Source organism: Balaenoptera acutorostrata, chromosome 11 (genome assembly GCF_949987535.1).
Source record: "Balaenoptera acutorostrata chromosome 11, mBalAcu1.1, whole genome shotgun sequence".
NCBI classification, from domain to species: Eukaryota; Metazoa; Chordata; class Mammalia; order Artiodactyla; family Balaenopteridae; genus Balaenoptera; species Balaenoptera acutorostrata.
Genome location: NC_080074.1, coordinates 86,075,113 through 86,089,070, shown reverse-complemented (window position 1 = coordinate 86,089,070; position 13,958 = coordinate 86,075,113). Strand labels below are relative to the sequence as shown.

General features: G+C 32.2%; 1 protein-coding gene across 3 annotated transcripts in view; it reads right to left on the bottom strand.

Moving 5' to 3' along the window:
* Nucleotides 1-299: 299 nt before the first annotated feature.
* The window catches only part of KRAS (KRAS proto-oncogene, GTPase), a 38,547-nt gene continuing 24,888 nt past the window's right edge, over nt 300-13,958 (bottom strand). For all 3 annotated transcript variants that reach the window (XM_057556634.1, XM_057556633.1, XM_057556632.1), the window contains one exon: nt 300-4,796. In XM_057556634.1, coding sequence (XP_057412617.1) covers nt 4,680-4,796 — 117 coding nt within the window. In that variant the 3' untranslated portion in view covers nt 300-4,679. The remainder of the gene's footprint in view (nt 4,797-13,958) is intronic.

Below are 13,958 nucleotides of genomic sequence, written 5' to 3'. Positions count from 1 at the left end.
GAATATATCCAACTTACAAGCTGCAAAAAAAAGATTTACTAATATACTATAGCGTCTGTGGCTTATAAACTACCCCATATCAATTATGGGGCTAATGTTTCAAATTTCCATCAAGAAGTACACACTACTGGGAATTCCCTGGTGGTCCAGTGGTTAGGACTTGGCACTTTCACTGCTGTGGGCCCAGGTTTGATCCCTGGTCAGGGAACTAAGATCCACAGGCTGTGCGGCGCGGCCAAAAAATAAATAAATAAATAAATTAATTAATTAATTAATTAATTAAAAAACAGTACATACTATGATAGTCACCATAACTATTTTTATTACATTACAATAATTAGGAGCAGTACAGTTCATGACAAAAATATTACAAATTTCAGATCACTTCACAGCACATACTCCTATAAACATTTAAAAGTTAATTTTAATTAAAAGAGTGGTCATTTTTAAATTTAATGTTTGATATGACCAACATTCCTAGGTCAGCGCAACCGAACGATGGAAAACAACTGGATCACACTGCATATGTCCCACAAAAAAAAAAAGCACAATGTACAAAATGTGCATGTTTCAGTTTACACTATACAAAAATAGTTAAAATACATTCCAGGTAAACATGTTACATTAAGAAATAGTACTAGTAAGAAATTGGCACTCAAAGGAAAAATGCAAAAGTATTTTCAACATGAAAACACAAGACAGTGGAATTGGAAATTTTTGGATAAAACATTACATAACCCATTTAGCTCTATAGGGAAAGGGGACCTTCTGTAATTGACATTTCTGTAGGTAATAACTTTGTTTTTCCTAAATTCATCTAAAAATTGCCTATTATCATCCCAAACAGGCACTTAAAACTATTAAACTAAAACAAGTATTACTAGTTACAAATCTTTTTAAAGAACTGACGTGAATATATCTTTAGAAAGAAAGAAATTTCATTTTCTGAAGGAACTTACAGCTGTTCAATTTATGCTGTTCAATTTCTCAATGCAGATTTCATGCTACCCAATATCAACACCAAAGTTATTAAATATAAACTCAGCTTTAAAATAACTAATGGGTTGTTAAAAATCATTAATACATAATCATCAAGAAATTATTACGTTTTGACAAATGGAAATGGCAGATAGTTCTTACTGCCTACAAAAAAAACCTAAATGTGTATATATTGTTTAGAAAAAATGGATAGAAGAAAAAAAAAAATCACTGGAATACAAATGAGATGAACTTGTGCAAACTGCAACTTAACATGCCTCACAAAGTTTCTACATATTTTAGGACAAAATTGTGCAATGGTGGCTAAGATTTTGATAACCTATAAAAGTTAGGTTCTAATTCCTATGCAGTGTGACTCAGTTAAAATAGAGCCTAGAATTCCTAATTGGAGATATTCACTTAAATTTTACTACATACTTCTGCTACATTCTTCCATAAACATGTTAATGTCTAAAACTATGTAATTTAGCAATTTTTTTCAACTTCAACAAGGGTTTTTATCTTTAAGGCTATAATAATTAGATAACATTTGTTATTTCTAGGATTATCTCTCCCCTTTTAAAATCTCTACAAAAACAAACATTTTATTAAACCATTCAAAATTCACATAATAAAGGATAATTACCACTGCCATAAAAAAATTGCCCAGCTACATCAAAAATTCAAGAGTCCTAAAAATCCCCTCAGTTATACAATGCAATTCCTGAAGTATGGCCATTTCTTTCTCTTGTGTGGAAACAAGAGGAGGTACTATATAAGTGTAAACACCCTACCTAGATAATGTTCCATAAACCTGTAGTTTAGTATAGCATCTCAGAAATCATATTGATTTTTACATAGAAGTTTCCTTTTCTGTGAATTAGGTCCAGCATCTGTTTATTTTTACCCAGATAAACACAACTATTTTAGAATTCAATGTTTAATTTTTAAAGTCTATTTTAATTACTTATACAATAGACCATACTACACACAAGGGAATTTTAACATTATCTGACATACAACTTAATTGGTACTATAATTGTCCCAATAGAATCACATAGTTATGCCAAATAAAAAACAATATTCAAATTTACTCCTTTAAAACAATGAAGTAAACCGATTTAATTTTAAAAAGTAGCTTGATTAAACAGTTACATTGGAATCAGAGCAAAACAATTATTTCAGAACTGGAAGAAACTAAGCTTAGAGACCAAATCACTTCTTTGCAAAACTACAATATGCATTATATCTGGGTCATGTGCCAGATGCCTCACTAAAATATAGACTGCTCTAGAATATAAGCACTACCTAAGGACAGGGATTATGTCCCTTGGTTGAGGATACTACAATATCCCCAGTGCCTTGTGTAGTGCCTGGCATCTAGAAGGCACTCAAATATTTGTTGAATATATGAATTCTGCTAAAGAGTAAGATTTATGAATAAATTTTAAAGTATCTTTCATTGCAAAATTTTAGTTTTTAAAACAATGTAATGTATCATTAGCAGGGCTAGTCCTCGTTGTAGATTACATAAGGAATTCTTTCAGCACTACCTTTGTTAAATTCTCATTCCACTGGATAGGGCTCTGACTTCTCATAGCAGGTGTGGAAATTCCTACTTTGTCCCTGATGGACCAGGCAGCAAAGAGATGATGTTCAAAGGATCGAGATTAAATCGCTACAGCCACCAGCTGAAAATTAACTCTTAGGTCAGATCCCATTATAGTGTCTGTCGGATTATGTTGAGCCTGAGGAAGTAAGATGTAGGGCATTTTGATGTGACCTGATGGGAAGCCTTCATGGAGATATCCAAAGCAGCAATAAATCTTGAGGTTAGGGGAATTAGAAGTACTGAACGAAAAAACATCAAGTCATGGGGCATGTAGAAGGGTAGGCAGGCAAGATGACACTAATATGGGAGAAGTCCTGAAAGCGGAGAATGGATATTCAGAAATAAACTTCACCTCTTGCACAATTTTGCCTAAGACTAGCACTGAAGATGATAACACAGGTAAAAAGTTACAGATTGTGCTGAGACTGACAAATAGGTATATCCTTATGTAAACTGAATGTAAATCACATAGTTATAATGCTAGATACAGCCTTTGAGATGACTTCTTTTAACATGAAGAAATGGATAGTAAGTGATTTGCCTAAAACTGGAGTTATGAAAGACACATAACTAGAATCTAAGTCACCTTCCTCCTTGTCCAGTGATATTTTCACCTCAACACACCATCTCAGTTCAAATATTTTAAAATAAGTTAACATTTTAAATGCACTGAAAGAATCATTTTGTTAACATTGATTTATCTATTTTATAAGCATCTTAGATATTCTTAATTATGGACCAGACTTGTAAAGTGTTACTTTAGCCAGTGTTAAGAGAACTAGCCAATACTCCAGATTTTGAAACTTTTTCATTTCGTTGTTCAAAAAAAATTAAAATCTTGCCACCCCACCCTAAAACCTCATTTAAAAATAATGTTTTTTTAAAGTTTCGTTTCGTTTCGTTTTAATGAAAGTGACGTTCCTGAGTAGGACTACCACATAGTGAGAATGTACCCTGCTGAGCTATCCAAACTCCCTCCTAGTCCCCATTTTTGACCAACCGAGGCATGACAACATTGGAAGACCATAGGGATGCAGTCCATACTGTGAAACTCTCAGTGAAGCTCAAAGCTCACACAAGGCCTGGCCTTGCCACGTTGGTCTCTGTAACACCTACTAAGCTAACTGGCCCAAATAATTTTTAACATCATTACCAGTAGAATTAAAACTACTTTTAAAGACTGAAGTTCAAGAAAAGATTTACGCTAAGAAAGAGCAATCTGACACAGGGAGACTATATTTAATTCCTATGAGAATTTTTGTATATTCAATACATGTTAATTTTTTTCAATTATTACAAAAATTTAGTAGCATGTAAATATAGCCCCAAAATGGTTGTTATAATCCTCATTACATACTGGGTTTGCCTTAACAGGAAAAGCTATTCAGAGTATTATAGGAATTTACCTAATGTGGAAAGTAAATGGCCTTTTAATATTTTCCATTGCCTTGTATTTTTTTCCATTTTTTCTCTTTTTATAGAAAAAATATAATATTTGGGGGAACGTGACCATTGACAAATAGCAGTGGAAAGAAGGAGAAAACCTTTGTGAACAGTGTAACTTTACATTCATTAAGGGTAACTGAAACTACAGGACATGAAACCTACAAGATGAATCTACAGGAAGCTCTTAAATTTGTGTTCCCTCAATGCTTCAGTAAAACCAATCGTGAAATCTCAACTGAAGTTATAATTAGTAATTAATCCATGTATGTGACTGATAAAACACAGAATAGGGATGATTTGAAAGGCTCATTAATTTGTTTCACACTAAAGTTCACAATTGGTAAGAAAAATAGGAAGTAATCAACTGCATGCACCAAAAACCCCAAGACACAAATCTCAGGTGTTCAGTTTCTTTTTCACAGGCATTGCTAGTTCAAAAACCAAAACTCAGGGAATACTGGCACTTAGAGGAAAAAAGTTTCCACTGTCATTTTAAAATAAGCATTCAAGATAAAAGCTAACAGTATGGATGGAGCAGAAAGACAATTAGGTAATGCTAAAACAAATGCTAATAATTTAGTGTAATGTACAAAAATTACCACTTTTACTTAAGTACGCCTTAAGAAAAAAGTACAAATTGTATTTACATAATTATACACTTTGTCTTTGACTTCTTTTTCTTCTTTTTACCATCTTTGCTCATCTTTTCTTTATGTTTTCGAATTTCTCGAACTAATGTATAGAAGGCATCGTCAACACCCTGAAACACATAAGTATTAAAATGTGAATATATATGATGGTTTGAGGTATACAGATAACAGAAAAGATATATTATTACTAATGGAAACATTAATATTGAGAAAGAATAAGGATACGTAACATTTCTCTTTAGACAACTGAATATATATCAGACTTTTAGGATTCTTAAATGTCTTCAAGGATATTTTGTTAACATTATGGGAACACTGATTTTCACAAAAGGCAATGAAAATCAATGGCACAGAATCTTACGTATGCTTAGTTAACACATGACTTTCCCCCAGAACTTAATTTGCTACTAATTTTTCCATATTGGCACACCTCAGTCACCAAAATCCAAATGTATTTGTGTATATGTGTGAATATGTATTTATACTTAATTATCCCTGAGTTTCTAGATATTTGATATAAGCCATGCAAGTATATACTAATTTCATAAATATTCACTGCATTTGAGCTCTGGTTCAATACTTATTTAAATCCATTAGATTTAAAGAACTACCATGAAGTATACAGTATTAGATTATACTTTCAGTTTTCTACAGGCATTAGTTTCAGTTCATATACTTATGATATGAGAAGGATATTTAAAGTGACCACAACAGGGGACTTCCCTGGCGGTCCAGCGGTTAAGACTGTGCTTCCATTGCAGGGGACGTGGGTTCAATCCCTGGTAGGGGAACTAAGATCCCACATGCCGCGCGGCACGGCCAAAAAAAAAAAAAAAAATTTAAAAACAGGTAAAGAAAGTGACCACAACACAAGACACAATACTTTGAAAAATTTAATGCCTCTATTTGTGGAGAAATGAGCTAAATCATTTAAATGGTGGTAGAGCCTGCTGATTTGGAGATTTTTTTAAATTCATTATTTTTTTAAGTTTCTGTTTAGTATATTAAGTATTCAAAATACTTAATATAAAGTCATATATTAATATTTGACATATAAAGTCAAATGCTGTGTATCTTCAAAGAAATTTCCATTTGGTCATTTTGGCCTACATTCAGCTGTGATCAAAAGCAAGGTATCCAAATCAGTAATGGTTGAAAGTGATTTCAAGTCAGAATAATTTTCAACCTAATCATTCATACAGAACATGAAAAATGGCACTTTGAAACTGGTAGCAGGACAGTAGATTTTAACACTGCAATCCTGAATTATACAAGATCTATACATAAGTCAATTCTTGTCCTACCCCTATTAAAAAGCAAATTAAATATAAAAGCAAAATAAAGAATTAAAGAAAAAATATGATCCTCTATGTATTTTAATATCTGTTTAACTGATTAGTAACTGTCAACAAAAGCCTGTTAACCTAATGATGTTTTCAAACCTAGACACTAGAGGGAGTCTTAGGAACAAATACACAACAAATAAAGTATAAATCAAGCCACTTTAAGAACAATGAAAACTGGCTTTTTACTCATTTTTACCACCTCTGCTGAATATTAATATAAACACATTCATTAAGTTATATTATCTTGAAAATAACTGAAAATTTAACAGCGATATGATTTCTCCTTTATGCATTACTGAGATCTTCTACAATTACTATTTCAAAATAATAACTAAATTAATTCGGGCATTTTCATTCAAGTTACATTTAACTAATTTTCACAACAGATCGAAAGTTTAGAGAAGTATTACCAATATTTTTAAAGAATTAAACACAGAGTGGGAATGAGAGGCTTGCTCACATTTAAACAATAGTAGTGGGATAAAAACCAGCATTATTGATTTGAATACTAGCGAATAAAAGTCCCCAGTAAAGCCCCCGAACTGCACTCACTGATGTGCCCCACTTTCTGGTATCATTACTGATGTGACATACACTTCTGTTTCACCCAAAGGGGAGAGAAAAAGTGGTAAGACAGTTTATCAGCAATACAGTCAAGGCTTAATGTATATAAACCTTCATGCTAACCTTCTGAACACATAAAGAGCAAAAAAATTCCAGTGATATAATAAATAATAATAATTTTATTATTATAAATAATACCAACCTTGACTAATTTCTAACCATAACCTCTTAGAATGGGATGGAATCTTAAGAGAGGATCTACTCCAACTCCCCTACCCTTCACAAATTCCCTTTGATCACACATCCTTATGTAGGCTACTCCATTTCCACTGTTTTTATAATGAAGAAAAACGTCAATGATACAAAAATGCTGAAGCAGATAAAATGAAAAACCATGAGATGGATATAGAGAAGACACATCCTAAGGTGAAAACAATATATAAGTATTTAGGAGACAATGAAGGCAGAATTTGATAACACTACCTTCTTCTAAGATTCCGACACATACTTTTAGTTCATATTGCACTGAACTCTCCTTTCTATATAATCTTATTAATAATTTCAATGATTAGTAAAATGTTAAAATTGATCAAAACAGGGTAGTGAATACCCTTTTTACATTCTTACATACACATTTAAAAGACAAAATAGGGTACCAGTAATTATTTTGTTTAAACCCATCATTTTAGGACTAAGAAAAACTAATTTGCATATATTTATCACTGTCAAATTAATTTTGTAAAAATATTTAAAATTTTGAATATTTCCAAGTACACTTTTTTCTTATATAAATGCTATTCATGATCACTGAAAAAACAAGGATTTAATTCATCATGCCCAACAATTTGACATTCAGACTACACAGCCACTGAAATATAGTTTGCACAATATGAAATTTTAAAAAGTATATGCTTTCACCTTTGTTTTAAATAAAAATTAAAGCATAAAACTTATTTTATTCTAAATAGTTCTACTGTAAAAATCATCCAATAGTAAGACAATGGGAGAAAAGAAAAGAAGACTATCACTTAACTCTGGTCATGGCTACTGTTATTTTAGAAGTTTTACTTTTCAAATTGCATTGCAATGTTAAGTTTTATCCCAACTTCTAAATTAAATACTGCTTTATACAGTGGTACTCAAAAAATATTAAGAGTTTATAAATCTCAATAAAAATTAATGCCAATCATTAATTTTGCTTTGTTTCTTCTTCTGAGTTTAGTTCATTAGTATACCACATAATATCTTTTGGAACTTAGTCTACTATTCAGAAGTATATTTTATATTTTGGGGAGATACATTATTTCATACCTTCAACTCATATAGTAAAGAATACCAACCCTTTAATCAGCACAATAAATGATATCCTACAATTTTATTTCATGTTCTCACAGAGCATTATATGTTACAAATAATATGCATCAAAATCTTAAGCTCTGGCATGAACTTTCTGGCACCTATTGAGTGAAATATTTTCTAAGCAAGACCAAATTTAATATTGGTTGGTTTAGAAAGGAAGTGGAGAAATTCCACTCAGTAAATCCAACTGGGCAGCTACTGTGTGCCAGGAACCTCGTTAGGCCATGGACATGCAATGATTAAAAATATATGATTCTGGCTCTCTAAGATTCTTACCATACAGGACAAACACAGAAGCGGTTATTTCAATTTAACATGGTTAAGTGTGTAACAGTTAAGAGCAGTAAACTGGGAATACACAAGAAGTGCATTATGCCCAGTCTAATGGTTTTCAAAGGAAGATTCTTAGAGAACAAGAGATGAGACAGTCATGAAAGTGTGTTAACTAGTAAGACTAGGGGATAAGAACACTGGCATTCCAAACAAGAGCAACAGCCAAGACGCAAGGGCAGGTAAGAAATAACATGGTGTTGATTTACATAAGGACAAAAAAATTTCAGACAAGGAGTTTTTAAGAGATAAATCCAGAGGCTAGAGGGGAAGGAAAGTGTTAAGAGCCATATATATGCTACGAAACTTGAGATTTTATTCTGTAGGTAACAGGAAGTCAGTAACTAGATTTAAAGATAAGAAAATGACATTTCTTTTAAGTATCTCTCTCTTTGCACTGTGAATGAAGGCAGCAACAGGTAAACCAAGTAAGCGATTACAATAGTCCCAGCAAGAAATGATAGGGGCCTGAACTAATGATGTGATAAAAGTTAGAATGTACCATAATAGGAATTTGTGGTTGCCTCCAAATGGGTGTGAAAAAGAGGGATTTAGGAATCATCCCATCACTCCAGGTTTCTCATCTGGGTAAAAAAGTGATGTTGATGCCACTAAGTTAAGAGAGCACAGACAGAACAAGTATTTGCTTGTGGAATGTCCAAAAGAAAACACGCACTTGCAAGAGTGACCCTTTCCCACCTTCTGGGCCATTCGACTTACTCCTCCTTTGTATAGTTCCTCAGATTTTTTCTCTCTAGACTCTATGACAAATGCAGAGTAGTCTATAGCCCTCAAAACCATCTCAATTATAATTAATACCCATTAGATTAAAAATAAGTGTAATTAAAAAAATAAAATGAGAAATACAAATAAATAAATGTATTAATTGTGGAAACAAACTACAAGTTTCTTATTTAATACTTCAAATTAGAATCCCACACCTAGGTAGTTCTAAAGCGGTTGCTACTTTGTTACCTGTGAAAGACATCTGCTTTCTGCCGAAATTAATATGCTGAACTTACCAGATTACATTACAATGCATTTTTTAATTTTCACACAGCCAGGAGTCTTTTCTTCTTTGCTGATTTTTTTCAATCTGTATTGTCGGATCTCTCTCACCAATGTATAAAAAGCATCCTCCACTCTCTGCATTGTAAAACACAACTTCTTTAAAGTCTGTTTCATTGGTAATAGTAATTTATTGGGACAGCCATGTGCAAGAAATTTGGAATTATGAGTTTTACTTGAGAATTTCTTTTTTTTTAAACAGACATCAGATTGTTTGAATAAAATGGGGGATTCAATTTTAAAATATGGGCTTAAATCCTGGTTTGTTCTTTGAAGCCAGTTTTGTTTTGTAACGGGATTAGAATTTTTTTTTTTTAATTTAAATTAGGAGTTAGGAGAGATTATGAAAAACCTAAGTACATGTATTATTAGTACCTGTGTATTAATAATGCAGTCATTTTGGTTTGCTAGTCATGGAATTAATCAAAGCCTAAACTGAAGTTAGATTTAAATTATTTGACTTAGGGAAAACAAGTGATTTCTGTACCCCAGCTCTAAGTGGGGAGTGAGGAGAAAAATGGTACAAAAGGGACATTTAAACTTTGTTTAAACACACACACAAAACACTTCAAAATATAGTTGCATCAAGCGACTGGAATCTTGGGTTCTATCTTCAATTACAACTTGTCCAGTCAATTTCTAGGACCCAAACTGGAACTGAGACTGGGACTTCTGTGAATAGAGAACTATACTATTTAAATAAAAATGCTAAATGAGGGCTGTTTACCATAAAATGAAAATATTTTTAATTGTTTAAACACAAAATAGTAGCAATGCATTTTGTATCCTTATTACACGTCTTAAAAATAATTTTGAGAACAATATCCAACTATACTGGCTTCATATCTTCTACTCTAGTTTACATACTCTAAAGGGGCAAAGGGGGCTTCTCCTGCTTAAGGCTATGGTAAGAAAGCTGTGACAACAAACACAATCATATGGCCATATAGAGATCAATGAAGTTTTTAATGTCTTTTCCAGTCTAGGAAATTAGGCAGTAGCCAAGAGGACAAAATGTTTAGATAACTGTACTGTTAGTTTGTCCAGAAAAACATAACCACCAAAGTAGGAACTTAACATCTAAAAGAGAAATGCACATAAACATTAATCTGTATGTGATACAAATTAACTTAAAAGATATGGTATGTGTGTTCCATTCTTCTAAAAGGAAGATGTGTTTAAAAAATATGTTAGTAGTGTATTTTACCGCGCCTTTAATTTTAAGCTTATTCTGTTCTTTCAATCTTAAGAATGAATTAGTCACTATGGGAATTGGCATATTTTAACTCTCTGAGATTGTTAACATCAGTCTTTCTACGAACCAAATGTGACAGTTCCTAAAAAGTTAACAGGTATCAAAAGGATGATATGTAGTTTTAAATTCAATCAGGCACAGAGAATCAGCCATTTAAGTATTAACTTAAGTAAACCAACAGCTAAGCTGAATATTAGCATGCACACATCCATGCTTATGATAGTCAAGAAAAAAAAGGGCACGTCAATTCTTGAGGGTGTATTAATTTTTATAAATCTCGAGAATATGTTAAGAACTGCTTCAGTGGAACTCAGTAATTTACCTTTAAAGTAAAACTTTAACTTAAAATTCATAAAAAATTAAGTTTCGGTTAAGCAGTAGGGATTTAAATAATATGTTGATTACATATTAAAATGTAGGTCTCAAGTTACTTATACCAACTTGTGATGTATTTCTACTCAGCTAATACAAAAGTCATTATAGCCCAAGAAAATCTGAATATCTTATATTTTTAATGAAATCAATTTAATCGACTAGCTAGCTAAACCAACTACAAAATAAAAATTCCAACTATTTTTAAAATCATTAAATATGTTGGTACTTTAAATGAGATAGCCACTTTGTACCCATATATAAAATTTGTAATATTTTATATTTATCAGTAATTCTTAAGAGGAGATGGTTTGTTTTTACTCTTAAGTCCTTAAAAATTACATATTAGAAATTCTCATTATTAAATTAGATAAATAATTTAAGGCACTAAAATAACTCTAGTAAAGCATGTAAAATATAAAGCATGAGCTGGCATTTAAGATATTTTCACAAATGATTCTCTTTCAATTTGAAAATCAATGCAAGAAATTTAAAACATATGTATATATAAATAAAACAAACCAGGTAAAGCTCATATTTTTTAAGAATAAAAACTTATATTCCTGTTTTAAAAAAAGTTATAAGGTCAATGCAGAAGTACTGAAATATACTATGATGGAGGAAAAAACAGGGTTTTGTCCTCTACTAATTTAGCAGAAGCAAATTTTGATTGTAACTTATTTCTAAAATTAGTTTGAACGTGTCTACTTTTTAAGTGTGCACATCCCCATCACCAATATCAGAATATATGATTTTTGTTTCCCGCAATGCAGAGAGAGAATTGGAAGCCAGTAATTAAAAAGAAGAGATTACTACCCACCACCAAGAATTCAGTATCAGGACCTCGGAGGCTAAGATAATTAACAACACTGAGAGATAGTTATTCCAGAGTGACTTTTTTCATTTCTCATTTTTACTAATAGAAAATTTAAATTAGATTTTAAAGAATCTGTTATTTACCATATTTTCTCAGACTTAATTACTTATTTCTTGATAATATGCTTTAAAGTCATGCAGACATGAAGAGAACATTATTGATCCTTGTATATACCTTAAACCACTGGCACAGAACACTGGTTTCATATTCCAAAATTTGTAAGTAATTTTAAAAGATTAAGTACAGCCGAAACAGATGTTTAATACCTACTGTTGGCTAGTTGCTAAGGTCTTAACTGGCACGCAATGATTTATTCTTGGGCATATAGCTTGTTGCCACATATACTCATTTTCAGATGTCACTTATTAAACTTTAAGAACAAGTGAAACAAAAGTGCATGTAAGAACAACAGTGCATGTGTTTATATATGTAAATTTTAAAGTAAGTTGTTAAAGATACATTTGTAAATTTTTTAAAACCAGGAGCTCAGCCATTATCTGAAAACGTACTGTGAGACTATGGAAATAGAGCACTTCAATACAGGAGAAAGAACTGTTAACAGCATCATTCTGTATCCCGGTGCCTATAATGCTTTCACTAAGCGATTTAATTTTAAACAAGTACTTGTTCTAGTTGAATAGTTTATTATCTGCAAAAGCTCTTTCAAGGAAATAAATAACACCTCAAATACCCTAACTATAGACAGATGCAAGAATACTAGCCCTGCTTGGGGGAGCGGAGTGGGAGGAACAAGATGTATTCTAAAAAGCAACTTTGCATCACTGAATTGGAAAGAAACCTTGCCAAACAACAGCCCACCTCAGGAACTACTGAAATGCAGCAATACTACTACTTGGGAGGCTATACTATGCATTGGTGCACAGCAGGTGCTCAGTACTTGTTTTGTCTAGTTTTAACTCATAAAAAGCAAAGTTCAAATTATTGATCTTATGTACAGAAACCAACTATTATTAAACAGAAATATGGCACATAAAGTTTTTTTGTTTGGTTTGCTTTGTTAAAACAATTTGATGATAAGCTTTCTTTAATGGAGGTATTCTAACAACTAAATTTAAGTATCTAGAAATTAACAAAACCCAGAAAATTAATCACTCAACATTTTTAAGTTCGTAAAACAAATTTTCACATTATGCTCAAATTGAGACCTCCAGAAAGCAAAAAAGCTGAATCAGGAGTAGCAGATACTCTGAGAATTCTGCTTTTGTCATCTGCTTTACTGAATGATCCCCACTTTTGATTTTAGCAGACTGGAAAACACACAGCTGATTACCACGGTGTCAATGTTTTGGTTTCAACAGCCTTTGCAAACACTGCCATACACTGCCCAAAGAGGCCAGAAAAATATGTCAATTACTAACTGCCCAGATAGATGTGACCTAGGTAGCAGCCTTTATACACTAGGAACACAGGGACCACACACAGCATACTTGCAGAAAATAAAAACTACTTTGGCCTTTCAGATGTGGACTAAAATGATAGTTAAAAATATAATTCACTGTATTCTAGCCATAAAATGGGCTTTTTAAAATAAGAAAGTAATTAAGTTGGTAAAATATATAGCCTACAACCCTTACCTTTAAAAAGACTAGAGTAAAACTCCTCTTTCTCTTTCACAGAATACATAAATTTTACTTTAAAATTCCTAATGTTAGCTTGTAAAATTTAAGTTGAAAGTCTGACCTAACTTCTTGTGTCTAGCCAAAGAATACAGTTCCCCAGAGAATCAACGGTCAGCACACTACAACTTGGTCAGCACACTACAACCCACAAATCCAATGCAGCCCCAGCCTATATTTTTGTACTGCCCACAAGCTGAGTGATTTTTGCATTTTTAAAGGGTTGTAAGAAAAAAAAAATGCAACTGATAGCACCTGTGGCCCACAAAGCCTAAAATATTTATCATCTGGCCCTTTGCAGAAAAAGTTTGCCAGCCCCTGACTTATATCTATGAAAGTTCTAAATGAATGTCCTGTTCCTGCTAACTTGAATATAATTTTTGTTGTTTGTGTTTTAGGTTCGTGCTCAAGACCAAAACTTAGGGCATGAACCGAGTAGCTGCTGATAAAATACAACAAGGATA